This window comes from Crocodylus siamensis, chromosome 1, assembly GCF_052110815.1.
Source record: "Crocodylus siamensis isolate JL-2025a chromosome 1, ASM5211081v1, whole genome shotgun sequence".
In the NCBI taxonomy this organism is placed as follows: domain Eukaryota; kingdom Metazoa; phylum Chordata; order Crocodylia; family Crocodylidae; genus Crocodylus; species Crocodylus siamensis.
Window position 1 is genome coordinate 95,237,279 of NC_143395.1, and position 24,457 is coordinate 95,261,735.

Sequence of the window (24,457 nt, forward strand, 5' to 3'; positions counted from 1 at the left end):
CCTGTAATTGTAACCTTTTTTTTAAAATCAGTTTTAACATAGAAACTAGAAGAAAATCATCCTTCAAAATGAACAATGAATTCAACAAGCAAGTTTACAGGACTGAGGCATTTTGGTGGGAAGCTTGAAGTTCATATCCCTATGCCAGGCCTGTTTGTGTGTCATTGTTTCCTTGTACTCCCCATGCCTCTATACCATACTTTGTCTCTCATATTGTGATTATAAACTCCTTTGGGCAGGGACAGTGTATTGATTAGTGGTTATTTGCATGGTGCCTACTACAATAGGTCTTCGCTTCATGACTGGCACCATGGTAATATACATAAGCAATAATAATAGGGGTTTGTGTCATGGGATGTCTAAAGAATAGCAGTGATACATTAACATAGAAGAAAATGGGTTGTGATAAAACAGGGAGCATAAAACACCTGCAAATAAAGTGACATGAAACATTTGACTCTTTCTTTCTAGGAATGATTTTGCAGAGTTTTTTGACATTGTGATCACAAATGCTTTGAAACCTGGTTTCTTCTCACATACGCCAAACCAAAGGCCTTTCCGAACACTCGGTAAGATGCAATAATGAGTAAGTTTCTTATCTGCTTACATACAAGAAAACAGGGAAAATCCAGGCATTTGACTTTGCAGACTAAACACTTCCAAGTGTTTAGATGATGAAGAAATTATTAGAGATCCTAGATAAGTAGGCAAGCTCAATTCCCATGGTAGATTACCAAGAAAGAGAATTGAGGGTAAGGAGGCTTGAGAAAGTAGATGATGTAACACTGGCAAGGATAATGAATACTTCAAGGATAATGAAAAAGAAGTTAAGTTTTGGTCTGAAATATCAGAAAAGGTCATGCTGTTTTGGGCTACATTTATTACATAATTAGCTAGGAGGCAACGGTCTTTCTCTTCATAGTTCTGGAAGGATCACATATAGAATGCTGCATTTCAGGTCTATAAAATTTCATGCCAAAAAGAATGAGCTAGAAAGAATTTAGAGAACAGAAAAAATTATAAGGCTGGGGAATATGATTTATAAGGAAAACCTGAAAGTCTATATAACTTGGCTAAACAATGACTGAGAGTTAGCATAACTAATACTTAAAGAAGACTCTCCTGTACTCAGATAAATTTAAACAATCTGAAATATTTTGACAATTAAGTGAATTAGGTAATTCAGTCAAGGAGTAATAAATGAGACAAAAGAGACAGTTTGTTATACAACAAACATCGGTAGAAATATAAAATGTCAAACAGTTTTGACAGTTTTAATAAACATTGTCATGATTAAGTAATATCCTGAAAATAAACCTTAAATACAAAATAGTAGAAGTCACCACAACATTAATGCAGTACAGATTTTAAGGTAATAGAATATAGACATAGGTTTTATTAACTTTATTTTAGCATGATAATTTGTTCCTGGAATGAATGAAATGAAATTTTGCCTTGTGGAGCTCTTACAGTAAAATTGCACTGGAGCAGTGGAAATATTTTGGCAATATGTTCTAAAGTTATGTCTATTTATATAGAAAAGTATATTTTTAAAAAGTTAAATGACTTTAAATATTTTTAATCAAATATGAAACTTCAGAGATGCAAAGTTTGTTGTAAAAATTAAACTATTTACGTAATAGGAATGAAGAAAGGATGTTATATAGTTTGGTCTCAAATTTGGCATTTTAGTTCATTTCAAGTAATGGCTGAAAGGAATGTAAGTAAAGTTGGCAGAAACATAGTATTTCTGTTTCATGGGAAATTCTGACTTTTCTGATTCGGGATCTTTTTTTTTAGTTAAACAAACTGATCCCCCTCCATATGTATCGGAAACATAAATACATTGGTTTGAGACGAGGGCTGAGGGGAGTAGTTATGAAATGAAATACCCTCACTGGCATTTCCAGCTGCTGAGTGGAACTGACATTTTTTGTCAGTTTTATCTCTGTAATGGTTCCCAGACGTCCAAGAGAAGAGCATGTCTACATGACTTCCCTGGCATGTCTGAGTCTACTACTGAAAAGCACACCCTGCTTGCCTACTCCAGCACCACATGCATCAAACTTGGGAAGGAGGTGATGACACCTCAGTGAGGATGTCTTCCATCATTGCCTCATTTCCAGTTGAGCTAGTCCACATTTTGTGGAGTGTTTAGAAGTTTCAAAGAATATAGAGGTACCAAGTTTCCTGTAGTGCTAGAACTTCCAGTATTGCCAGGCTCTCAACTCTGTAGCTGCTACAGAGTGTGAGGGGAAAAGGATGTCCTGATGGTGCTATCCCAGATTTGGGGATTTTGGTAGGCTGGAATCCCCAGCAGCCAATTAGGCAGGCTTGTCAGAATCCTGCCTGAGCCTGCAACAAGATAGATTTACAATAATTTTTTTCATTCAAACAATAGGTGTTTGGCAACAAAACGATGGGTGGTGGGGGGTTATCACAAAATATCCAACTAACTGTTATTTGAAGAGTGGGAGAGGTTAGAGCTACTCAGAAATATTGACTGCTTACAGACATAAAAAAGAAAACCAAAACGGAGCCTTACTTTAAACTCCAAGCCCAGCACATGCCCAGAAGAGGCAACGTATTAGTTGAACCCAGCTCACTCAACATCTGTACAGATTGAGCTGTCAATGGGGCTTTTTTGTCGCTTTTATCTAATAGCTAATTGAATCAGCTATTAGATACAAGCTCCAAAAAGCCCTATTGAAATTCCCAATCTATATAGACTCTGTGGAGCTGGGTCCAACTAACGTGCTGCTTCTTCCACTAAAGCACTCCCCCCCACCACATCTGTCAGCACCCATTCTGTCTAACCTCTTTTATAGTAAATATATTTTTGTTTTGTTTTGTTTTAAGTACAGTATAATTCTCAAAGGAAGAGTCTGCTTTCTAGTTTTGAATTTTTCTGAACCCCCAAGTTGTGGGAGACTTATTTTTGTTTTAGTGTTTTCTTTGTTTTTTGTTTTGTTGGGGGAGGTTATGGGGGGGGTGGTTTTTGCTTTTGAGAGGAAGGGAAATGGCTTGTTTTGTTTTTGTTTTTTCAACAAAAAGTCTGAATTGTTTGCCAAAAGAGTATTCTTTCTTAATAGTTGACTTCTGTTGGGCCTTGCTATTTCTTTTCCTGCTCCCTCTTCTCCTCAGATAGATCCCCATCTGCTTTGAGTTGTGAAGGCTTTTGTTGCTTCTTATAACAATACACCAGGACCTCATTGCTCCCTATAATTTGATAAGCAGCTTCTCCACCGTTTTCCATTTCACTTGGCCTGAATTTCATCCACATTTCTCCATCCTTCCATAAGTCTGAATTTTTCCTAGTCTTCCAAGTAGTGGAGACTCAGCGGGTTTCACCTTCCTGCTACTCTAGTTTCTTGTGAGGGGGCCAGGACCCCGCGGGGCCCGGCCCGAGAGAAGAACCCCGGAGTTCCGCCCCGTTTCCGGGCCAGGACCCGGAAACCCGGCGGGGAACTTAATGTTTCCCGGAACCTGAACCGCGCCGGCACGGGACCGGCGCGGGAGCATAAAAAGGAAGCGCTTACCCGCAGAGGGGGACGGAGGCTCCACCCGGAGCCTACCCCAGGAGCCGCGGAGCCACGACCTGCCGAGACGGGCGCGAAGGACCCAGGAGCGGCGGAGCCACGTGCGGTGAGGCCGGGAGGCACGCGGCGGGAGTCGGCGGCAGAGGAGCCAGGAGCCGCAGATCCGGGGACGGTGAGTCGGGGAGCGGCAGAGCCGGGAGCCTTGCGGCGGGGGCCGGCGGCGGTGCGGCCGGCAGCGGCAGAGCCGGGAGCACTGCGGCGGGGGCCGGCAGAGGAGCAGCCGGCAGAGGCGGAGCCGGGAGCCCCGCAGCAGGGGCCAGCCGCGGAGCAGCCGGCGGAGACGGAGCCGGGAGCCGCGCGGCGGGAGACAGCAGCGGCGTCCCGGAGGGCGGTGAAGCCCCACACGGCCCTAGAGGGACCCGTGATGCAGGAAACTGCGGAACCAGCGACGGCAGGAGGCCGCGACGACCCGAAGGTAACACAGACCCCGGGGGCAACCGGGAAGGGGGCCACCGACGGGGGAACCCTTCTACAGAGACTTCGGGACACGTGGTCGCGCAGGACGACCCGCGGGCGGGGAAGGCCGGTCGTGTAAAACCCGCCTGGCGGGAGACTTATGTACGGGGGTTGGGATAACCCCAGACCATAGGAGCCAGCGGCACCAGGGGGACTAGGTGCTGCGGGAACACCGGTGAGGGTCCGGCCGGGGGAGGGACCCCCCCTCTCACGCCGGACTGGGACTCTACCAAGGGAGCCCCTCACGGAGGCTCATCCCGGAGGACCGGGCGAGGGTGTAGGGGAGGAGGAGCCCTCAGGACCCCTGGACCTTGGAGGTACTGTACCCCACGTGGACCGACAGCTTCCCGGCACGGGTGAACCCCATATTTTCCATCAAGTCATGGCAGGCGAGAGCGGCGAAGCGGGACGGTCCACCAAGTACCCCTCCTCTCCAGGGGACATCCGGGGTTCGGGGTCCCACGATACGTGGTACACCCCCAACCCCTTACATTTCTTTATATTGGAAGTAGGCTTATGTCACAAAATGTAGGGTATATCCTTGATTTCAAACACCACATGACTCAGCCTATATATTGGCTGTTGAGTCAATCTCATCTTTACATATGATGGGAGAAGTGATTTTTGCTTCATATTTACTTCATAAAACAACTTTAAAGTTCACTTTATAAAATCCTTTAAATCATAAAATCCTTTGAATCACTTATTTCAAAAGAGCCACTCTGTTCTTTAAACATTTAAAGGAAGACAGCATGACAAAGGAGTCATTGTCTACAGTAATATGATACCATGTAACAGAGCTACAGGAATGATTTTTCAGTAGAAAAGTAATTTTGAAATTAATCCAGTTGGAACTATGAAAGTTGATTTTAATTGTACAGTTAAACATGCATCATTACTTCATTTTTCTTAGTTTCAAAACACACACCACTCAAAGAAACCAGCTCATTACTTATAGCCTTATAAGTCTTTTTGCATCCTTCTGTGATCCCTTTCATTGTGTCTTTTTGGTTAATCTAAGGCACAAAAAGTTGCAATAACAATTCATTTAGTTTATTTGGTTCTCCTTCCAAATACTGTGCTATAAATAGAGTAATAGTTTAAAAATGAAGTGTTTCCAGATGAACCCTGGAACTTTCACAGGAATCGCGGAACTTTCATAGGAAAATTAAAAGCTAAAAATAGTCAGTCTTGCCTATTGTTTTGCCTCTGCATTGTTTATTAAAAGAGCCATACAAAGCTATGCACTAACAAAATATTGGCATCATGGAAAAACAAACATAACTTCCAAAAACAGTTTTATATGCAATGCTTCCTAAACCCTAGAATACCTCCATACAGATTTCATCGACCTCTTAGCCATGGGTTTGTGGCAGTTTTTTAGATATCAAAAAATGTTCCCCACATATAATAAGACATGTGTAAGTGTTACTGTTACTCTTATAAAATGAGATACCAGGTCCTCAGCTGATACGATTTGTATGGCATTACTTAGTTGAAGTTAAGGTATGTCGTTTAATTTATGCTGTCTAACGATTGATACTACATGAGGTTCTAAGGACATATTCATAGACAGCCACTTATGCAATGTCAGCATGCCAGTCTTTTGAGGATGAGACATAAATAATTCTAATCTTTTCCTTGAACATCTAAATCCAATTAGATTCATTTTAATAGACTTTACATCTCTTTGGATTGAAGAAAATCCTGATCAGTTATAAACTAAACAAAAATCAAGCAAATATAGTTGACCACAAATGTATAACATTAACACACAGCCAGTTAGTGTGTGTCAGATCACCAGACTGATTCACAACACTCATCTTTTGTCCAGTAAAGATGTGGAAAAGGTATGCCTGAGCCAAACAGATCTTTTTTTATTATTATTATTCCCTTAAAATAAATACTCCCAAGGATAGCTCTGACCTCAGAGGATGACAACTATAAATTTGGATCTTATATTCATGGACCTTTAAACACTGCCATTACATATTGGCATTTTGTTTGAGGATGTCTTGCAGTTTTAGCTGTCAAGTATTCCTGAATTTCAAGCCAAATTAGAAATGTATGACTAATAGTAGGATTATCTGCTTACTCGTGTGTGTGTGTGTGTGTGTGTGTGCGCGCACATGCGCATACGTGTGTATAGAAGGGCAGGTATGTTTACGTGTGTATAGGCTTTGAAAATGCTTTTTTAATATTTTTAAACTTTTACAGTACAACAGTTGATGTAATATTTCTGTGAAATACTGTGATGTCATATGCTCCATTTATCATACACACTAATAAGCCAACCTACACTCCTCCAACTGGTATGTGCACCTTGACTTTTGCTAACATTTCAGACCTCTGAAGATCTTCAAATACCTGTCACTTAATCAACTACCACCCTTTTTCAATACCAATGTAAAATTGGTCTCTCCTACCTCAGCTGCTAGGCTCTAATAAATGTCACTTTATTAAGGGAGAGACAAGGATTTCATAGGACGATATCTTTTATTGGACCAACTGTATACTTGGTATAGAGCCAGATAAGTTTCCAAATGCAAGACATTCTTTGTCAGGTCTGACCAGAACAAGCCAGACAATATCGTTCTTACACTAGCATTATGCTAAGGTTCAGAACTGGTGAGGCACTTCCTTGGCACAGGGACAGCTGTTTCCTACATTAAAATGCCCACAACTCAGAGTTCAATAAGAACAAATTGAGAATAAACTGAGGAAACCTCATGTTTCCAGGTTAAAGTAAGATGACTATTTCCTGAGTCTTGAAGTAGGATACTCTGCTACCCCTTCCTTTTCTCTGGCGTGCTCAGCTGTCTCCAAGCTCCATACTTAGCTATGTGCATCAGAGATCAGGGAAGGGAGAATGCAAAGCTGTAGGGTATTGGGGGACTGGCTGAAGAGTGCCATTTTTGTCTTGGAAGTTCTTTTGACCAAACCAATGGAATGCCCAGGACAGATGTTTAAAATGGGACTGTCCTGATGAAAGTAGGACAAATGGTCAAACAAGGTTTAAAACCATCTCTAATTATTGGAGATCATGATGTAATTTTTTTACGTAAGTAGTTTATGTCCCATCTGCCTTCTACAGGGTTTCTTGTGCCTTCCTTTGGAATTAGCAAAGACCTGGTGCTAGACTACATGGACCTTAGGGTCCATAATTGAAATTCCTATATTTTTATGTTCCTTCAGCATTTTAGAACTAGAAGTTCTGTATTAGAGGGAACGGAGGATCCAGCCCTTTAGTTAGTGAGTTAAATTTGCAACATTTTAAGTTGCATGATTGCTTTTAAGTTAGCTTTAATTATGTTAAATGACCAGTCCTCATTGAGTTGGAATTTGTGGAAACTGAGATCCCTGTCTTTATGGGAAGAAGAATATAAAAATAGAAACAATAAATATTGGACATTGCATAAGCCAATTATTAGATATTTTTTTCTGTAACAGATGTAGAATGTCCAAAATACTTTTATTCATGGTGTATTTGAAATTTGGGAGGAGTTGCATAGCCATGTCAAGCAGATTAGAGACAGATGTCAAGAGCAGCAGCAGAGGCATGTCCCCAGGATGGCTTCACAGTTATATTGACATGTGTGGGATATGCTTCTCAGCAGCAATTTCAGAAATGTTGCAGAAATATATATGTGCCCTATTAATGTGCATACCGCATACACACTTTTCCCCCCTAAAATTAGCCATCCAAAATAGGGGAGTGTTTTAAGTGAGGAGGCTGATTTCTGTACTGGAATAGAGGCACAGGGATTCACAGGCTTGGCTGCTGGCAGTTTTGTCCCTGCCAGTTGCCTGAGGGGACTGGGGCATTGGGAGGGGTGGGGGGCAGACAGTGGAGTCCATTTCTTAGTGTCACTCATGCTTTCCTTGCTGCTTAACCAAACGATGGAGTTATAACACTCTCACGCCCACTGCAAAATTGGCAGCAGCTTTTAGATTGAGCCTCCAAAACCAGCTGCTAATTCAGCGAGTAATGCTGATAAGTAGATGCTGCTCATACTGCACGTAGCCAGCATGCAATCATGACTCTGGAAAAAGCTTTATTTCTTCATTCAGCCTTCCCAAAACAAAGTCTTATTTGGGGGATGTGGTATGTGAGAAAATACAATACCTTTAGATGGTTTCAAATATTAATCCAATTGGACTGAATTTAGGTCAAGAAGCACTTTATATAAAGAATGTGGAAAGGTAGATGCCTGTTAAGAAAGATTCAGAAAGCTCAGAGATACCTAAAGGCAGTCAATAGGAAGTGCTAACTAACAGCCACATTTGAACTCCCTCCCCTCTCCAGAGCTTAGGTATCTGACACAGAATGAACTGTAAGTGCCTCCATTCATTTGTGACAAACTGACTAGGGACAGATATTCAAAAAGCCCAATGTGAAATTGAACTATGCTACATGATAAGGAGGGTCATTTAGATCAGTAGTGAACAGAACACACATTCACCTTTTGTTGGGATGGGGGGATGAGGAGGGCAGAAATCTTAAACTGGGTTCTGCCATTTTTAAACCAGTCTGTGTGCCTAACTTCTGTTCTCTTATGGGTATAGACCTGTTTTGTGTGCCGAACTTCTGTTCTGTTACAGGTATAGACCAGTTTCCGATCACTTATACTGGTAAAAGTATATTATCTATACTTGGCCTCATTTTGCTTTTTAAGGTAAGTACAGCTACAATGATAGCGGTTGCCTCCTGCCCTTTTTGCCCAGTAGTCTAATGGTTAGAGCACTCACCCAGAAAGTGGAAGACCTTGGTTCTTGACCCTTCTGCACCTAAGGAGATTTGCACCCATGTCTCCTTCCTAGGAAGGTACCCTACTCCTCAAATGATAGAACAGGTATGCTTCACTCCTGCTGAAGCTAGGCATTGGTCAACTAAAAACTGCAAGAGATATGGGGCCAAAAAGAGAACAACCAAGAGGAAGCCTGATTATGTACCTGGTGGTTATATCACTTCCCTGGAAGAAGAAGGAGTCCTGAGTTACAATACCTGATTGCCAAGGTTATTTGTTGTATAACTAATGGCTGTAGAATATATAAATAGGCCTGGCAGCAGAGACTGGAATCTAGTGCTGTAACCAGTAGGCTATAGAGACAGGTTCTATTTTGCATGCTCCCAAACTGGATTTGGCTATCAATAGTTGGCCATTAACCATTTTCAAAAGATTCTGTCTGTCCTAAACCTATTCCAGCCCAGAGCTGCAAGGGCTGAGCAGGTCTTTCCCTCAAGTTGCTCCACAAGGATGCCTGGGCCATCTGTGCTAAGCACATGTTGAAACCAAATGCATGCTGATGTTCTCAGTGCTTCCCTCTGTAGGCAGTAAGAAAGAGGAGAAAAAAGCAATGTGTGAGAAAGTCAAAGGGATGAGAAAAAACATGTATTGTGGGAAGGGGAATAAGGCTGCAGACAGAGGTTGCCCTTTTGCTGCCATAAATACTTTTATGGTGGTTCAGAACATGGGTAAACAGACCTCTTTGCCCCTTGTTGAGCCTCAGATGCCCCAAAATTATCTTCAGAGAAATTCCAGGGCATGCACCTGCATGCTCAGGAAAGAGAACACATGGGATCCCTAAAGATGCCTCAGATCAAAGCCAAGCACTTGGAGCCATTGGGTGCAGTCCAAAGTATAGCTCCCAGCTGTAACTAAGAATGCTTTGCAGGAAGTGTTCTGAGTTACAATGATCTCCTGGAACAAACAGTGGGGTGGGGAATTTAGATGCTGGCTGCCAGCCTGCAGTCAGCCTCCCCTGGCAACAGCCCTTCCTCTCTCCCAGTTGTCCATTTCTCAGAATGGGAGGGCAGAGCTTATTCTAGGGGTTCCTTAGCCAGTGCTGGGGGGTGGGTATATTGGAGCCCGCCCCCCACCCTCCTTAAGGGCTGCAAATCCCTAGACCAATCTCCCTCCACTCTCTTTCTCACCCTCCCAGTCTGAAAACAGTGACAGGCTGGCAGGCAGCCAGAAGTTACGGCAGACGCTCAGTTTTGAAACAGCTTCATCTGACCCCTCGTGCAATGAGGGTTCAAATTTTCACCCAATGAGCCATTTTTGAAGATGTCTGCAGCCTTGCACTTCTGTTTGATCATAGCTATAGACTGCTTTCTATGGTCTATTAGAGATCAGAGGGAAGTGGGTTGCATTGGAAGCCATAATTCTCCCACATCTTAACTTCTGAGCTTGATTGTGACCTTAATGTCTATCAATATAGAAGTTTTAAAATTAGTTATACAATATCATAGAGAGGCAATTTAATAAAGCTTAAAGGCATAACAATTTTACAGAGCTGACTGGCTAGCTGAGTGTTTCTCAGTATGTTTCCAGGCAGTTTCAGAGGATGTAGCACTGCCCATACCGAAAGAAACCCTCAGCTTGAGGAAGCAATTATTTGGGGAAGTCACGGATATGGTTTTACACCAGAAAAGTGTAAAAGGAATAGCAGTACCAGCAGCCAGATACAGTGTGCATGTGTAACCACTTCCTGAAAAGACCAGAGCTGGGTTTTTTTTTGGATAAAGTGCTTGCTGCCCCCTTTTTTCTGGAGGCTGAGACTATGAGTCAAACTACTCATAAATCAGCAAGTCACATAACAATACACACTTAGATAGGGCACATAGTACATAAATGTTACATTGGCTGAATTTAGGATGGTTGCATTAGCTACAAACAACAAAGCCATGGATGTCTCCTTCAGCCCATCCTAAACGAATGCCTTTATACCACCCTGTAACATCAAGTGGTTTGTGTAGGGATCATACTTTTTTTCTTAACCCTGTATGAAAAAGCATATTTTTTCTTATTTAGAACATATGACTCTGATTTTTTTTGTCATATCATTTCCCTCTGGCTAATAGCTGGAGAGGAAAACCATAATGAATGAAGCTATGTAAATTAACCTTTCTAAAGCTACCTAAACCAGCTCATTCTATGTGGTATTGTCATGATTAAGATATGTTCTTTCTTTATGCACCAGTAGCAATATCAAGTTTAGGATTCCCATTTCTGTAAAGGAACATGAACCTTTTTTTCCATAGCCAATTGGTTATGCAAAATTGTTTCTTACACCCGTCATTAATACAGAATGGCATTTTATGTATGCAGTATGATTTTTGGAGAGGAGGAGATCTTTTTATATTAAGTAGATTTATGATGGGAATGAGATTATTTTAATGGTAGCTGTTTTAAGGCTTCACTGATGCTTAGAATCAGAAGGCACCCAAAAGAAGGAAAAGAAGGAGTGTGGGTATGGATGAGGAGGCCAGCACTGTGAGTGATTGATCATGTTTATCACAGTCTGACTGTCTAATCTACATAACACTTGTTTTTCACACCAGAAAAGAGCTTAATGGAGATGCTTCATAAAGATCAACTCCTTCCATTTGCAGAGTCCTTGTGGAAATGAGGTTAATGTCTGATCATATCCAAAATCTGCTCAGTTCTATGCTTGCTGAAATATAGCTGAGCAGTAAAGGCTGAGGAAGGTGCTCTTCTACAAACTATGTTCAACTCAATACACAATTGAATTTGGTTTTGTGCACAGCTTTATTTAAAGAACACACAAACTTACCAGTTTAGAGGATGCTGCAATTTGGCAGTATTTCCTTTTTTTAGTTTAACTGAGCTAAGCAGCAAACAATTCCACTCATAGTGCAGCTGCATAGAGGCACTACTGCTATCCACAGCAGCCCACCAAGCTTTACATGGCTGCATAAACAATTTACTCAAGGGCATCTGGTTCCAGAAAATGACCAGGTTTACATCTTGCATGCAAACAGTAAAAGACAAGGTGTGTGTTGCCTAATGACTGGTAGCATTTACCCAACAAATATTTGTTTAAGCTCGCTTCATGCTAGAGAACTGTAAAATTCTGGAAATCACCAGATGTTTGGGAACTAAAACCTGGGAATTTATATATCACCTTTTTTACCATCAATTGTCGGTCATTGCATTTTCACAAGTAAACCATGGATAGAAAAGAAGAAAGGTTGTGATCCTTTTGCTTTATTAATTGTCAAAAAAGTACATTTATTACAGTATTGGTGCTCCACTGAAGTCTTAGACAGACAGATAAAAATATGTAATATGCTATGTGGAGGCACTTAACAGTTAAACACCATTCTTTTTCAGAATAATTTATGTCTCTCTGCTCCTGTCATGATATGACCCAGACATGGGGTTAGGGTTCAGAAACCAAGGGTCTAAAATACTGTAGGTCCAGAAGCCAAGCTGTGTTCATAGTACCAGGTGTCAGTGTGAGTCTGACAGATTGTGCCAGGGGGTCAAGTAAGTCTGCAGTCAAGGCCAGGGGCATGTTCAGGAGCTGAGGAATCCAATATGCAGGGTAAGGTTGAGAGCTGTGGGATACAGGAATTCAAGGCAGAGGTGAGACAGGAGCAGACCTTAGGCAGAAGATCTGAGGCCAGAGGTGAGATGGGAGCAAGGTACAGGCAAGGCAGGACGGTCCCAAGTCACAAAGCTATGAACACTGTTGCTGGGGAAGGGCCTTCCTACCGAGGACCTGTGGCCTCCAGTAGTTCCTCGCTGAGAACCTCACAGGGAAGGCCCAAATAGGGTCTGGCACCCCACTCAATGACACCACAGCCCAGGCACCTACCAACATGCCTGGAAGACCCAGATTCAAGCTTTGAGGATCCTGACAACTATGTTAGCAATCTTTTTTGGGATAAAGATCTTAGGAGAAAGCTTTTCTTCTTTGTCTAAAGCTTAAAATGGTTTGAAATGAACTAAATTTTCACGAAACTGTGTATATGATGTTATCGTTAACCATCTTTATTGGTGATCATTGTTTTATGAAAATAAAAGAAAAGGTTTTGAATATTCTGTTCCCAAAACTGTTAAATATTTTTGCAGTGAAGCAGATGAATTAACACAATGTAAGTAAAAATATAAAGAGTAATTTTAGATTGCTAAATTAAGGTATATCAATATGTCTGTTGTAAAGTAGGGGTGGACATACAGGAAGTTGCACTGGCTTTTAATCAATCTTTAAACAAATTAAACTTAAACTAGTATAAGTCTTATATACGAACAAATCTTAAGAGCAGAGCTATGAGACAGAAGAATGAAATAAATCCGTCCATAGCAATAATAATGTATGTACTAATTGGTTTAGTTCTGGAAATCTCAGCAGATATGCCAAGAAGTACTGCATATTGAGACCTGTTCCTAGAAAGTTGTCTCTCTTTTTTATAATATGGACATTGATTCAAGTTTTGGAAGGTGGAAATTTCACTGCATCTATTCTACCTGTTCTCTGGATAAAGAGACCTATGCTGTCAATAAAATGTCATATACACAAGTCTCTTTTTAAAAGGAGGTGACATTTAAAAAAAATTCCCAGTGCTTTTTTTAGAAGAGTAAAGAGTCTTTTAGTGTAGAGTCTTTGAAATATAGCATCTCTGTTTTTGGCATCATCAGGCTTGATATTGAACTGTGGGTGGCATTCGCCAAAACGTATTCTTCTGTAGAAATGCACAGAGCCAAGTATTTTATATTTTTTGTATAAAACTCAAAAATTTCAAGGATAAAAGAAGTGAAGATTCTTCATCTATAGCTCCATGCAGTCAAAAATAGTGCAGTGTTTTTCCATAAGGACAGCAGGAGTTGCTTCATTTGATTATCTTTGATATTAAATATTGTGTTTGGCACCAACCTGATAAGAAAATTGCACAAAGCTCATTTCAGAGAAAACTAAAGCTGCTGTTTTCAAAGGCAGGATATGCACAATATTCCTTTTGTTTAAATAGTTTAAAAATATTTTCAGCTTAAATTGCCAAGTGTTCTGAAAATAACTTTTTTTCCCCTCACAGAAAGTGTATTTTATATTCAAGAAAGCTTTAGTATTTAACCACCATGATAGTAAATTCTTGTTTATTATTATTTATTACTTAGTTTTCTTTTACCTCAAGAGACCCCACGTCAGGATCAGAAACTTATTGTACTAGGTGCTAGGAAGAGGCAATTTTTTTCCCCATAGAGTTCACGAATAAACAAGACAAACAGAGGGTCGGGGAAAGGAAATATTGTCTCTGTCCTAAAGGCAGAAAACCAAGACACAGGGAAAATATGTGGCTGCTCATTGCTTTACAGACAATCCCATGACAGATCTGGATATATACCAGTAATTTGGATCTCCTGGGTCTCAGTCCAGAGCCTTACTCACAATCTCACCCTTTCACATGAAAGTCTTTTTTGGGTCTTTCTTTCTTTATTATAGTTGGATGCATTCGTTTCCCTCCCCACATCCACATTTCTGTCTCAGATAAGCAAGCCCACATCAGGCTGGGGTCACTAAAGGAAATGTGCCTTTCAGATCTATTTTCTATGGTACAGTGATTAATTTTTCCTTTCTTTACAACTTAAGGGATGTGCCCTACTAACATAACCAGTTTTTGTTTTGGAAGGAGTTGTATGGAGATTAATAACAATATTCTCTTATGTACATACATACATAGGAGTACTGGTTATAAAGTTGTTTCTTTCAGAGGTTTTCTTCATTTTGTGGTGTCAGCTACAGTCCTACTCAGGTGGATAGATTGCTAATTTGCAGGTATCTGTAGTTAAAACAGGTCTCAGCTTAAGGGTATGTATTTAGTACAGGTTGAACAAGAGATTGTTCATGAGGCTACTGTAAACATAGAGATGGCACCATAATGTGAGTGATGATGCTTTTCATATGACTTTACTAAGCACATTTGATAGTTATTCATTCCGAGACGGTGGGTCTGCCTACGCATGCTATTAATTCAAAATAATACTTTGTTAAAATATTGCGCAGTATGCCTACTGGGAAACACATCTACACATGCTCCCTCTTGGTAGCAGATTTGCTCCTGCCCTGCTCTGCCCCCCCTGCAGCATCCAGGATAAGCTCCAGGTTCCCTCTGGATGCTAGCCCAGGGACTGGCAGGGAGCACAGAGCCAGCCCCCATGTGTACAGGACCCAGAGAGCTCTGCCAGCTGCATTAGCAGCTGTCTCCCAACCCCATACACATTGGGAGGGGTCCTGATGTGCATGGGGCTGGGAGATAGCTCCTGCTGAAGAGCTCTCTCACCTTGTGCACATGGGGATAAGCCCTGTGCCCAGCAGGGCTTCCCTGCGTAACCCAGGCTGGCTGGGACCTGCCCCATTCTGGGGCAGGTGCCAGCCAGCTTTGGGCTGCATGAGGCGTTCCCCACCCACCCTGGAGCTAGCTGGGGATTGTCCTGCCTCTGGGGCAGGTCCCAGGCAGCTCTGCGCTGGTCACAGAACTCCTCGTGCAGCCCAGAATAGTTCCCAGCCAGACCCAAGTTGCACAGGGAAGTTGAGAGTTCCCAAGTTCTGGCACAGCTTGGTTCCCAGCTCCTGCGGGGAGCCAGAAGCTGAGCAGGACTGGAATGAGGGTGGGTAGCGGGGTGGAGAGAGAGATCCCATCCTGGTGCTGCTCAGCTCCCAGTTCCTGAGAAAGCTGGGAGCTGAGTAGTGCCAGGACCTGGGGAGTTTCCTGTCTCCTGTGTCCCTCTAGTGTAGAGGCTAACCGGGGAAAAAATTGCTTCAGGCCAGCATCTATATATGCTCTACTGCATAGTTTCTCCTGCGCAGTACACATGTACACAGTGACACTTCATTGTGCAGTCGATTAATAAATATGTTTGTTTGTTTCCTCGTTCCCCGCACAGTGGAGACAGGGTTTATTAGATAAGTGCCGTGGGTACCCGATTTCATCTGGCGTCATTTTAGTTCTTGGCTGAACTACAGGAGAAAGATAGACCTGGGCATGAAGACTAGAAGTAACAAGTAAGATGGGGCATAACTGCAGGCCAGTAATGAGGGCATCTCCCTCAGTACTGGATTTTTATCCTTTCTCTCAACATGGCTTATACATTTTGTCCATTAACTGCAAAATACACAAGCAGTCACTGGCACATGAATCAGAACCTAACCCACCTACTTCCCCTGTTCCCCTTCCCCATGCCCCACCTCCAGGACAGAGCTCTTATCTCTAGGCTACAAATTCATGGTTCAGATAGGCCATATGAATTTTGCAGTCCTTTCTTTACAGCAATTCAGCTTCTAGACCCCATGTTCCTTTCAACCTGGTGTTTTGGACACTCTTTTGGGGTATAGAATCCCCTTAGACCAGTGGTGCTCAACCTTTGGATTGTGGGGCTTGCCATGGGTCCAGAAATTTGGCAACAGCAGACTGGTAGCAGCGTTAATTACTGTGGTTTCTAAATTTCCAGACCTGTGGGGAGCCCTTCACACCCCGAACATGGGCTGGCCTGTGGAGTTAGGTTTGCACATGGAGTCACTGTGGCTGAATCCAGGGTATGGGGCTAAGCCAGTGCATCCAGTCCCATCTGCAGACTAACCCTGTGCACCAACCCCATGCTGGATTAGGCCCGCAGACTGACCTTGTCTGTGGGATTCAGCCCTCTAAACAGCCCTCACTCATTTGTTTGGCCCATGGAATAGGAAGGTTGAACAACACTGACTGAGGAGGACCTAGAACCCGTGTTTCCTGCTTTTGAGCCACGTCCTCTAACTACTAAATAGAAGGTTTTGAGCACTCCCACCACCTGGGATGGGAATTTTCTGATGTGACAGAAGCCAGCCCACTGCTGTATATCTATTTTATCCAACGACTATTAAATGCAAAGTGCAGAAACATAAGTAGGCCAGCTTCAGTGGGATGGATGATGGCTTCTCTTGGAAATATTTGGTCATAGCCCTCTTCCTCAGATCTCCTGAGTGCAGGACACTAATCACCCCATCCCCCTACAAGGTGCTGTCTTGTAGCTGTGCGAAAGGTTTGATTGTGTAGTTTTAGAAATAAGTTAGAAAAGTATTTCTATGGGAGGGCTTGGGTAGGGGTAATCTTGTGTCAGGTGTGGGGTTGGACTAAGTGTTCTCCAGAGGTCCCTTCTAGCCCTCCTTCTCTCTGATTCTAAAAGATAGGAGGGCCTTTGTCTTCCTCTGTTATGTGATCAGTTGTGCTTAGTTGTCTTTACACTCAGACACTTGCCTTTTTGGGGAGTAAGATCTACATTCCATGTAAGCTGTAAAAGTTAACTTTGTACTGGTCTGGAAGTGGAGTTGGAGTTTGACCCAGCTTTCTAACACAAAAATATTGAAAGCAACTTGGAGTAACTGCATCCAGTTTTGGGCTCCAAAATTCAAAAACGATGTGGAAAAGCTTGGGAGGGTGCAGAGGAGAGCCGCACGCATGATCAGAGATCAGGAAAACAGACCTTATGATGGGAGGCTGAGAGCCATGGGACTCTTCAACCTAGAAGAGTGCAGGCTCAGGGGTGATCTGGTGGCCACCTATAAGTTTATCAGGGGTGCTCATCAGAACCTGGGGGAACATCCATTCACCAGAACACCCCAAGGGATGACAAGATCGAATGGTCACAAACTCCGTCACGCCGCGACTGATTGAGGCTGGACATAAGGAAGAACTTCTTTACTTTCTGAGCTCCCAAGGTTTGGAATAGACTGCCACCAGAGGTGGTTAAGGCACCCACTTTGAACGCCTTCAGGACACATTTGGATGCTCAACTTGCTGGGATCCTATGATCCCTGCTGACTTCCTGCCCATGGGGCAGGGGGCTGGACTCAGTGATCCTCAGGGGTCCCTTCAAGCCCAAATGTGTATGAAATCTAACACCTCACTAATTCTCATTCTTACCATTCAAAATAAATGGATTGATAAATGACTAAAGCCATTTAAAAAGACAGTTTTCTAAGTACATCACATCATCTTACAAAAGCCCATAGTTCTCTGATGTGATTAATCTATAAAATGTATCATTGCTGTGGACTTGAAGGACTTGGGTACAATTCCAGATGATGGTGGTGGTTTTTTACACGTTTACACTTTCATTGCATCCCTGAAGCCCACCCAGCCTCCTATCCAATGGGTAGCAGGATCTAACTTGAAAGTAAAGGCTGACCACATCACGTTCTTCTCGTGCTGAGGTTAGAGAAAGAGGGGAGCCTTGCGCCTCGCCCCAGTGGACCTCTGTGGCCTGGAAACAGGACACTTTTACCTTTATAAGATGCATCTCTACGCTGTCTTTTGGCTGACTTCAAGACTAACATGATTAACTATATTTTTCTAAGTACACCTAGGGTCAATCAGAGATGTGGGCTCATTTGAACAGCATGCATTTTAAAACAGCTAAATCCAAAATGTAGCACAAAAATAAACAATGCCACATTTCTAGATTGGCTGTACTCCAGCACCGTGTGGCTTTGTAAAAGACTTGCGAGTCAGGTTAGATTACTAATTGATTATTAGCTCTCTGTCATGCTGTAGGTAAGACAACAGATTTTTGGGTGTATAAGCAGAGGAATGTTAAGCGGGAATAAGAAGGTAGCACTGCTTATCGGCAGCATTAGTGAAACCAATCCTGGAATAATACATCCCATTCTGGTATCCACACTATACAAAAGAATGTGGAAAAATTAAAAAGGGTTCAGAAGAGGACTACAAGAATCATGGTTTGGAAAATGAGAGCCTGAGCTCAGTCTACTTAGTTTATGGAAGAGAAGGGCAGGCGATAGCCTTGTTGTACCAAAAAAAAATGTGGAACCTTTGGCTTCAGGTGGGCAGAAAGTCAGACAAGAATATCATAATGCCAGAAGTAATAACAGCTGGAGGTGAAGTGATATATCAATAGCATATTGGATCGGCACTGATAAAAGAAAAATTAATGTTATCGGCTATCGACTTGTTTTGGCTGCTGTAGCTGATAATGTTCACCTTTAAATATAATATGCCTTCTAGCCGGGGCCCCTGAATGCTTACCCTGTAGGTAAGGCTGTGGAGGGGAAGGGGCATGAGGGAAGGGAAGGAGCATGGGGTGGCAGATTGAGGCCCCCACAGTGAGGGAAGGAGTGGAGCAGGGGATGGCGCTGCCCAGCCAAGGCAGTGAATGGGACCTGGGGCCAGGGTGGGGAAGAGGAAAGAGCTGCAGGTGGGCACCAGAGAGGGTGGGGGCCTAGCTCCCTGACACTGCATATACCCCCCAGGGGGGGCATGGGGGGGCATACTCCCCCCTAATTTGTGCACAGGGCACATGTGGCCTGCTCACCACAGGCCAGTGGCTCTCTAATCTTCAAATGCAGCAGCATTTGAACTAAAGTTCACTTGACAGTCTAGTTCAGGTGCCCCTGCTGCCATTTTTAAATGCCAGAACACTGATCCCCTGGATGATCCACCCATGGCTCTGTCCCACTCCCCACCTTGGCCCTGGGTCCCATTCATTGCCCCTTCCCCTGTCCCACTCCCTCGCTCACTGTGGGGGGCCTCAATCTGCCCCCCGCTCCATGCCCCTTCCTTCCCCATGCCCCTTCCACTCCACAGACTTACCTGCAGGGAGTTGTTCTGCACACTGCCTGGCTGCGTTCCTATAAATTAGTTATTAGATCGGTATTGGCCAATATGGCTGATTAAAATATAATCTGCTATTGGTATTGGCCAAAAAAATCTCTTTTGGTGCACCCCTACAAATAACTGAAGATTCTATTCTCTAATAGTTCAAAAAAATCTAAATATATATAATTTGGGAGTAAAACAAAAATCAGAAATTAAAATATTAGTTTCACAAGAGGACATTATTGGTGCTTATAGAATCAAGGAGGATGAGATGGTATTTCCCCTGCATCCTATAGTCTACGGGTAATAGCAGTCACTTAGGACGTAAAAGTCCACGGTTCAAATCTTATATTTCCCTGATATCATGTAGGGACCTGAACCCAGGTGTCTCTCCTCTCAGGAGAGTATACTTGTCTACGGGGCATTTTGGAGTGAGTTTTTCAACTCTTCCACTGAAGCTATATGTAAAGTAAGAGATCTGAATTCAACTCCTTGCTCAAAATGAGGTATATAGGGGTTTTGCCTGAAATTTATTCACCAAAATCAATTGAGTTGAGACTTCCTGCTACTGATTTTTTCAGAGAGAATTATCAAAAATTGCCCAGCTTACTTCCAGTCTGTGATTCAATAACCCTTTATGCTGAAAGTTGTTACCTTTCATATGTATTCTCTTTCATGAAACACCCAGCAGAGAAGGAAATACAAAAGGAAGAATGAGGTTGAGACTCACTTAAGACAAACCTCAACCACTCAGAAAAAAGAGGTCACCTGGTATTTTTCATGTTCAGAGGGTATGTACATTTTAAGCAATACATATCACGAGTATTTAGTTTGCTATATAGTATGTTTAAATAAAGGATTAGGAAGGAAAAATGCTGCATCTTATTTTGCATTGGGGAAGAGGGTCCCAGTGAGATGCTCATTAACTAATACCAGTCAGGTTAATTACCAGACGGGCACATCTACGTGTGATGCTACATCACCGTAGCAACATACTACAGCAATGCAGTGTCCGCAGGCAAGAATTGTGACTCAACAGCTACTTTGCCATAGCAACGCAGTCCCCCAGTAAAATGCACCGCTTCAGCCAAATAGCTGCTAAAAATAACCATGCACCACACATTCTGCGCAGTACAGGCTGTTACTGCGCCCATGATTTAGTACTTCCAAAAGGAAGTACTAAATCAGGGCACAGTAACAACTGCACCATAGTGAGCCATGTAAACACACCCGATTTTACTGTTGTTTACTAGTAGTAGGCTGTGCCCAAACATATTAATTTCGAGGCATGGCTTCTTTCCCTGCCAGACTATCAGATGTGTACTGCTTCCAGAAGCTTGCTTTGGCCACTCAGTTGACAGCCTCACCCTAACAGTGAAAATGGGCCAAGAGCCACATTAAAAAGACAAAGCCATATACCCGAAAACTGTTCTAGAAGGGCAAAAAAAAAAAGGCATGGATACAGAAACCAGTCTATCTGTTTATTGAACTTACTCTAGCAAAGGGAGTGAACACTAGTCGTATTGCGTTCTCATGGGTGGTGTCTGATGTGTCCACTCAGAAGTTGACAAGGCATTTTCCAGAAGCACCAGGATATAGGTTAAGCTTGCACAGTATTAAATGTGTCAATTCTGACAGGAATGAATGTTCCCTTTGACCACGCTGCTGCCTTATTACTTCTTACTTCTCCTTACCCTCCCGCTTCTAGTCTACTAATACATTCAAAAGCTTCCATTAATAAAACGTAACTAACGAGGGGAAAAGACTAGAGCTGTAGAGTTGAAGAGCCAGACTGGGAGAGGTGTGGGAGAGTGTGCATCTCTGAGTAAGAAGAAGATTTGGAACAAAGAACACAGAAGCAGATAATGTGGCCCTTTCTTATTTTCAGGCCTGGAGAGATATAATGATGTGGCTAAGTTGAATCAAAGTATGGAAAAAGTGTAAGATTATAGGCTTTAAAGAGGAGAAGACGTGAAATGAGCTTCCTACTCTGCTGAAGCCAATGGCATAGCTCCCACTGAGTTCATTGTGTACAGGATTTCAGTGCTGACATTTCTTTTAAAGAAAAAAGGAATAGAGTATATTTTTCAAACTGTCCTAAAAGCAGAGAAGAATGTTATAGGCCAATCACATTGGAAATTCTACAATGTGGTGATGGTGAATGATATATTTGTACAATTTGTAATTGTACTAAGACTCATAGCACAGTGAAAATGTTCAGATTAGCTTAGATGGCTTTATAGCTTCGTTCTTTAAAAACTCTCAAATTTCCCATGAAATATCCCATCTCCACTGAGGGGGGAAAAACAACAAATGATACATAAGGGAAGAACAAACAACAGTACTTGGAGGGACAAAATGTCTTCTTTGACTTGGATAATATTTGTGATAGCACTTCTTAGGGGGAAAGTTCATTTAATGAATGTTTACCTTTGTATTTTAAGTATAATTAATTTATTCTGTAGGGATCAGAAACCAGCTGATTGGGCAAAGATCCTAGTAAGCATTTACATTGCTATTCAATAATACTTAATTCATTTGAAAACTGTGGAGGAGACAATTTATAGTAAGGCCAAAATAAAAGGCTGTGTATGGTAGATTCCTGGCAGAATCAATATTGGCAGCTACTGCAAAAGGCTTCCTTTAGACATAGTTTCCATGAATCTGCATGTGCTGGTTTTCATTAAAAGGCTTCAGAGTTCTCTTGTGTGTTCTTTCAAAATGTCAGGCTTTTATTAAGGCTAGTCTTCAAATTATTTTTCACAGAAAGCACATGCTACTTTTTATATTGCAAGCATCAAGTCTGTTGTTTAAAGTGAATAGTGAAAGTAACCAGTTAGGAGGGAGGTGTGGAGACTTGTGGCCTACAGTGGGGCCCAGTTAATAAAGGAAAGCCCAGGCTGGCAGAAGATTGTTGACCGCTGTTCTTGAAGGTAAGAGCAGATCTGCAAAGTGGAAATTTCACATTGCAGAAGGTGAGCTTGACATGTGAGGGTTCCTCAAATCTCACTAACCTGGGTCTGCCACCCCTCCTTTAACTTTCCCATCCCAGTACAGAGGACATGGTGCTTGATGGGGTTAGAGAATGCTAAACTTTGGTATTTCGCAGCTGGTGAACTGTTAGAAGCGACTACTTTATATTAGATCAGTACTGAGGCCACTGTAACTTGCACCGGGGTAAATCTTCTCCCTGTAAACTGAGAGTTTGGGAGAATGCGGAAGTGGTGCATCGCACCATTCCCATCCATGCCATATCCTGCCCACTCAACTACAAGCCCAAAGGGACTGCACAGAATACTGAGCCCAACACCAGTACATGTTATGAGCACGTTTACACTACACATATAATCTTTTTATCTTCTGTGGAAAGAGTTTCCATATCCTTGCTGTCCTTTGGGCCTGGGTGTTTCTACAACACTGCCAAATTACTGTTTCACATTCCAGTATATTTTACTAGAACATTAGTCGCTTGTGATTTGATCGGTGAATTTTTCTGAAAAGGGAAGTCACACGAAGTTCTTTGTCATGCAAAACAAAGCAGATAGCATTTCAGAATATACGTTTGTAAATGATCTTGCAAACCATACAAAAATATACAGAGAGGACAATACAGAGGAAATGAGAAAAGCTATTTTTAGTGGGAAATTATTTAGGAGTCTTACATTTCCAAATAAATCACAGTTACCAAAAGCTTTATGTCAGCACCGACCCCAAGGAATAAGTATAAACTAGCTTCAGTCTTTGGCAGAAATTGCTATTCACCTTTCTTCTTTTTCCAGCTCAGATCAGTAACATTGTTATGAGATTTCCAGTGATGGTTCTGTCACAGAAGTATCTGTCCTCTGTATTAATTTCCTTTTGTTTTTCTGCTTAAATGATTAAACCTCAAAATCAAACAGATTTATGATGCAGCTAAAGAGTGGAGTTTCATTCTTTCTCTTCATGATTATTCTAACTTGCTTTTCTCTGGCTTCCTAGGTATCCAGATTATCCCTCGTTAGACTTTTAGGAAACCTGTCACAAATCTTCTTTGCCTGTTGATTTACTCACATTTTATTCCTTTTCCTTCTTTGAATCCACCCAACCTTAAGTTTCTTATTCCAAGTTTCACAGAATCCTTTGTCTCCTTTCCTTGAAGCTACATAAGGACCTTAAACGGTCTCTACTACCACAGTATCAAGCACCTCACAATTTTTAATTTCTTTATCCTTCTAGCATACCAGGCAGCATGTGGAAGTGTACTATCAGTAATAGTCCTAAAGCACAAGAGAAACTAAAAGAGGCTACCAAAGTCACACAAGAAATTGGTGGCAAAGCCAGGAATTGAAACTAGGACTATTCTTCCCCTTGTTACTCTTTTCTGTAGCCCAGATGCCAGCATTATAGTGTTTATTCATATTCATCTCAAAGCATCTTTCCTAAGCTCATTGACACAGCACCATATCACTCCCCTCTGATCCCTCCTGAATAGTGATACACACATATATGTGTATAGGTTGTGGTTGTGAACACCCATTTCTCCCATCTTTGTTCATCTGTTTTCTGTCTTTTAGACCATGTCTGCATTACCACTCTCATGGGTATCTGTCTGGAAACAAGCTCTGATGTCTTCCTGTGTTTTTTATCCTCGTGTTAAGTTACATGCAGGGGAGAAAAAGTGGTGTCCCAAGGAGTTTTGTCTCCTTTCATTTGTGATTACACGATTCTTTTAGATACTGCCCTGAGCAAAGGAGAGAGAGAACCTATGTGTCACAGTTCATCTTTCCAATGTGGCTTGCAGGAGCAGATGGAAGAGTTATCCTCTACAGACCTTTTCAAGGGGGCAGCCGTATTAAACTTACCCTTGACATAACTGGGAAAAGTAGAAGTTGATGCTGTGTACTGTATGCTCCTCAGAACGTAGCCTCAAAAAGTAGTTTGAGAGCATACTTTTTAATTTAAATCCCCATGCCCCCTTGCAATAGCTTGGTGCCTGAACACCCAGTCTCTGCTCTGGCCCTCATGCCTT

General features: G+C 42.3%; 1 protein-coding gene across 1 annotated transcript in view; it reads left to right on the plus strand.

The window, feature by feature from the left end:
* NT5DC1 (5'-nucleotidase domain containing 1) overlaps window positions 1-24,457 on the plus strand; it is a 262,954-nt gene that overhangs the window by 169,905 nt on the left and 68,592 nt on the right. Inside the window, exon 8 of the mRNA XM_090038356.1 lies at window positions 472-569. Within this exon, the coding sequence (XP_089894482.1) occupies window positions 472-569 (98 nt within the window). The remainder of the gene's footprint in view (window positions 1-471; window positions 570-24,457) is intronic.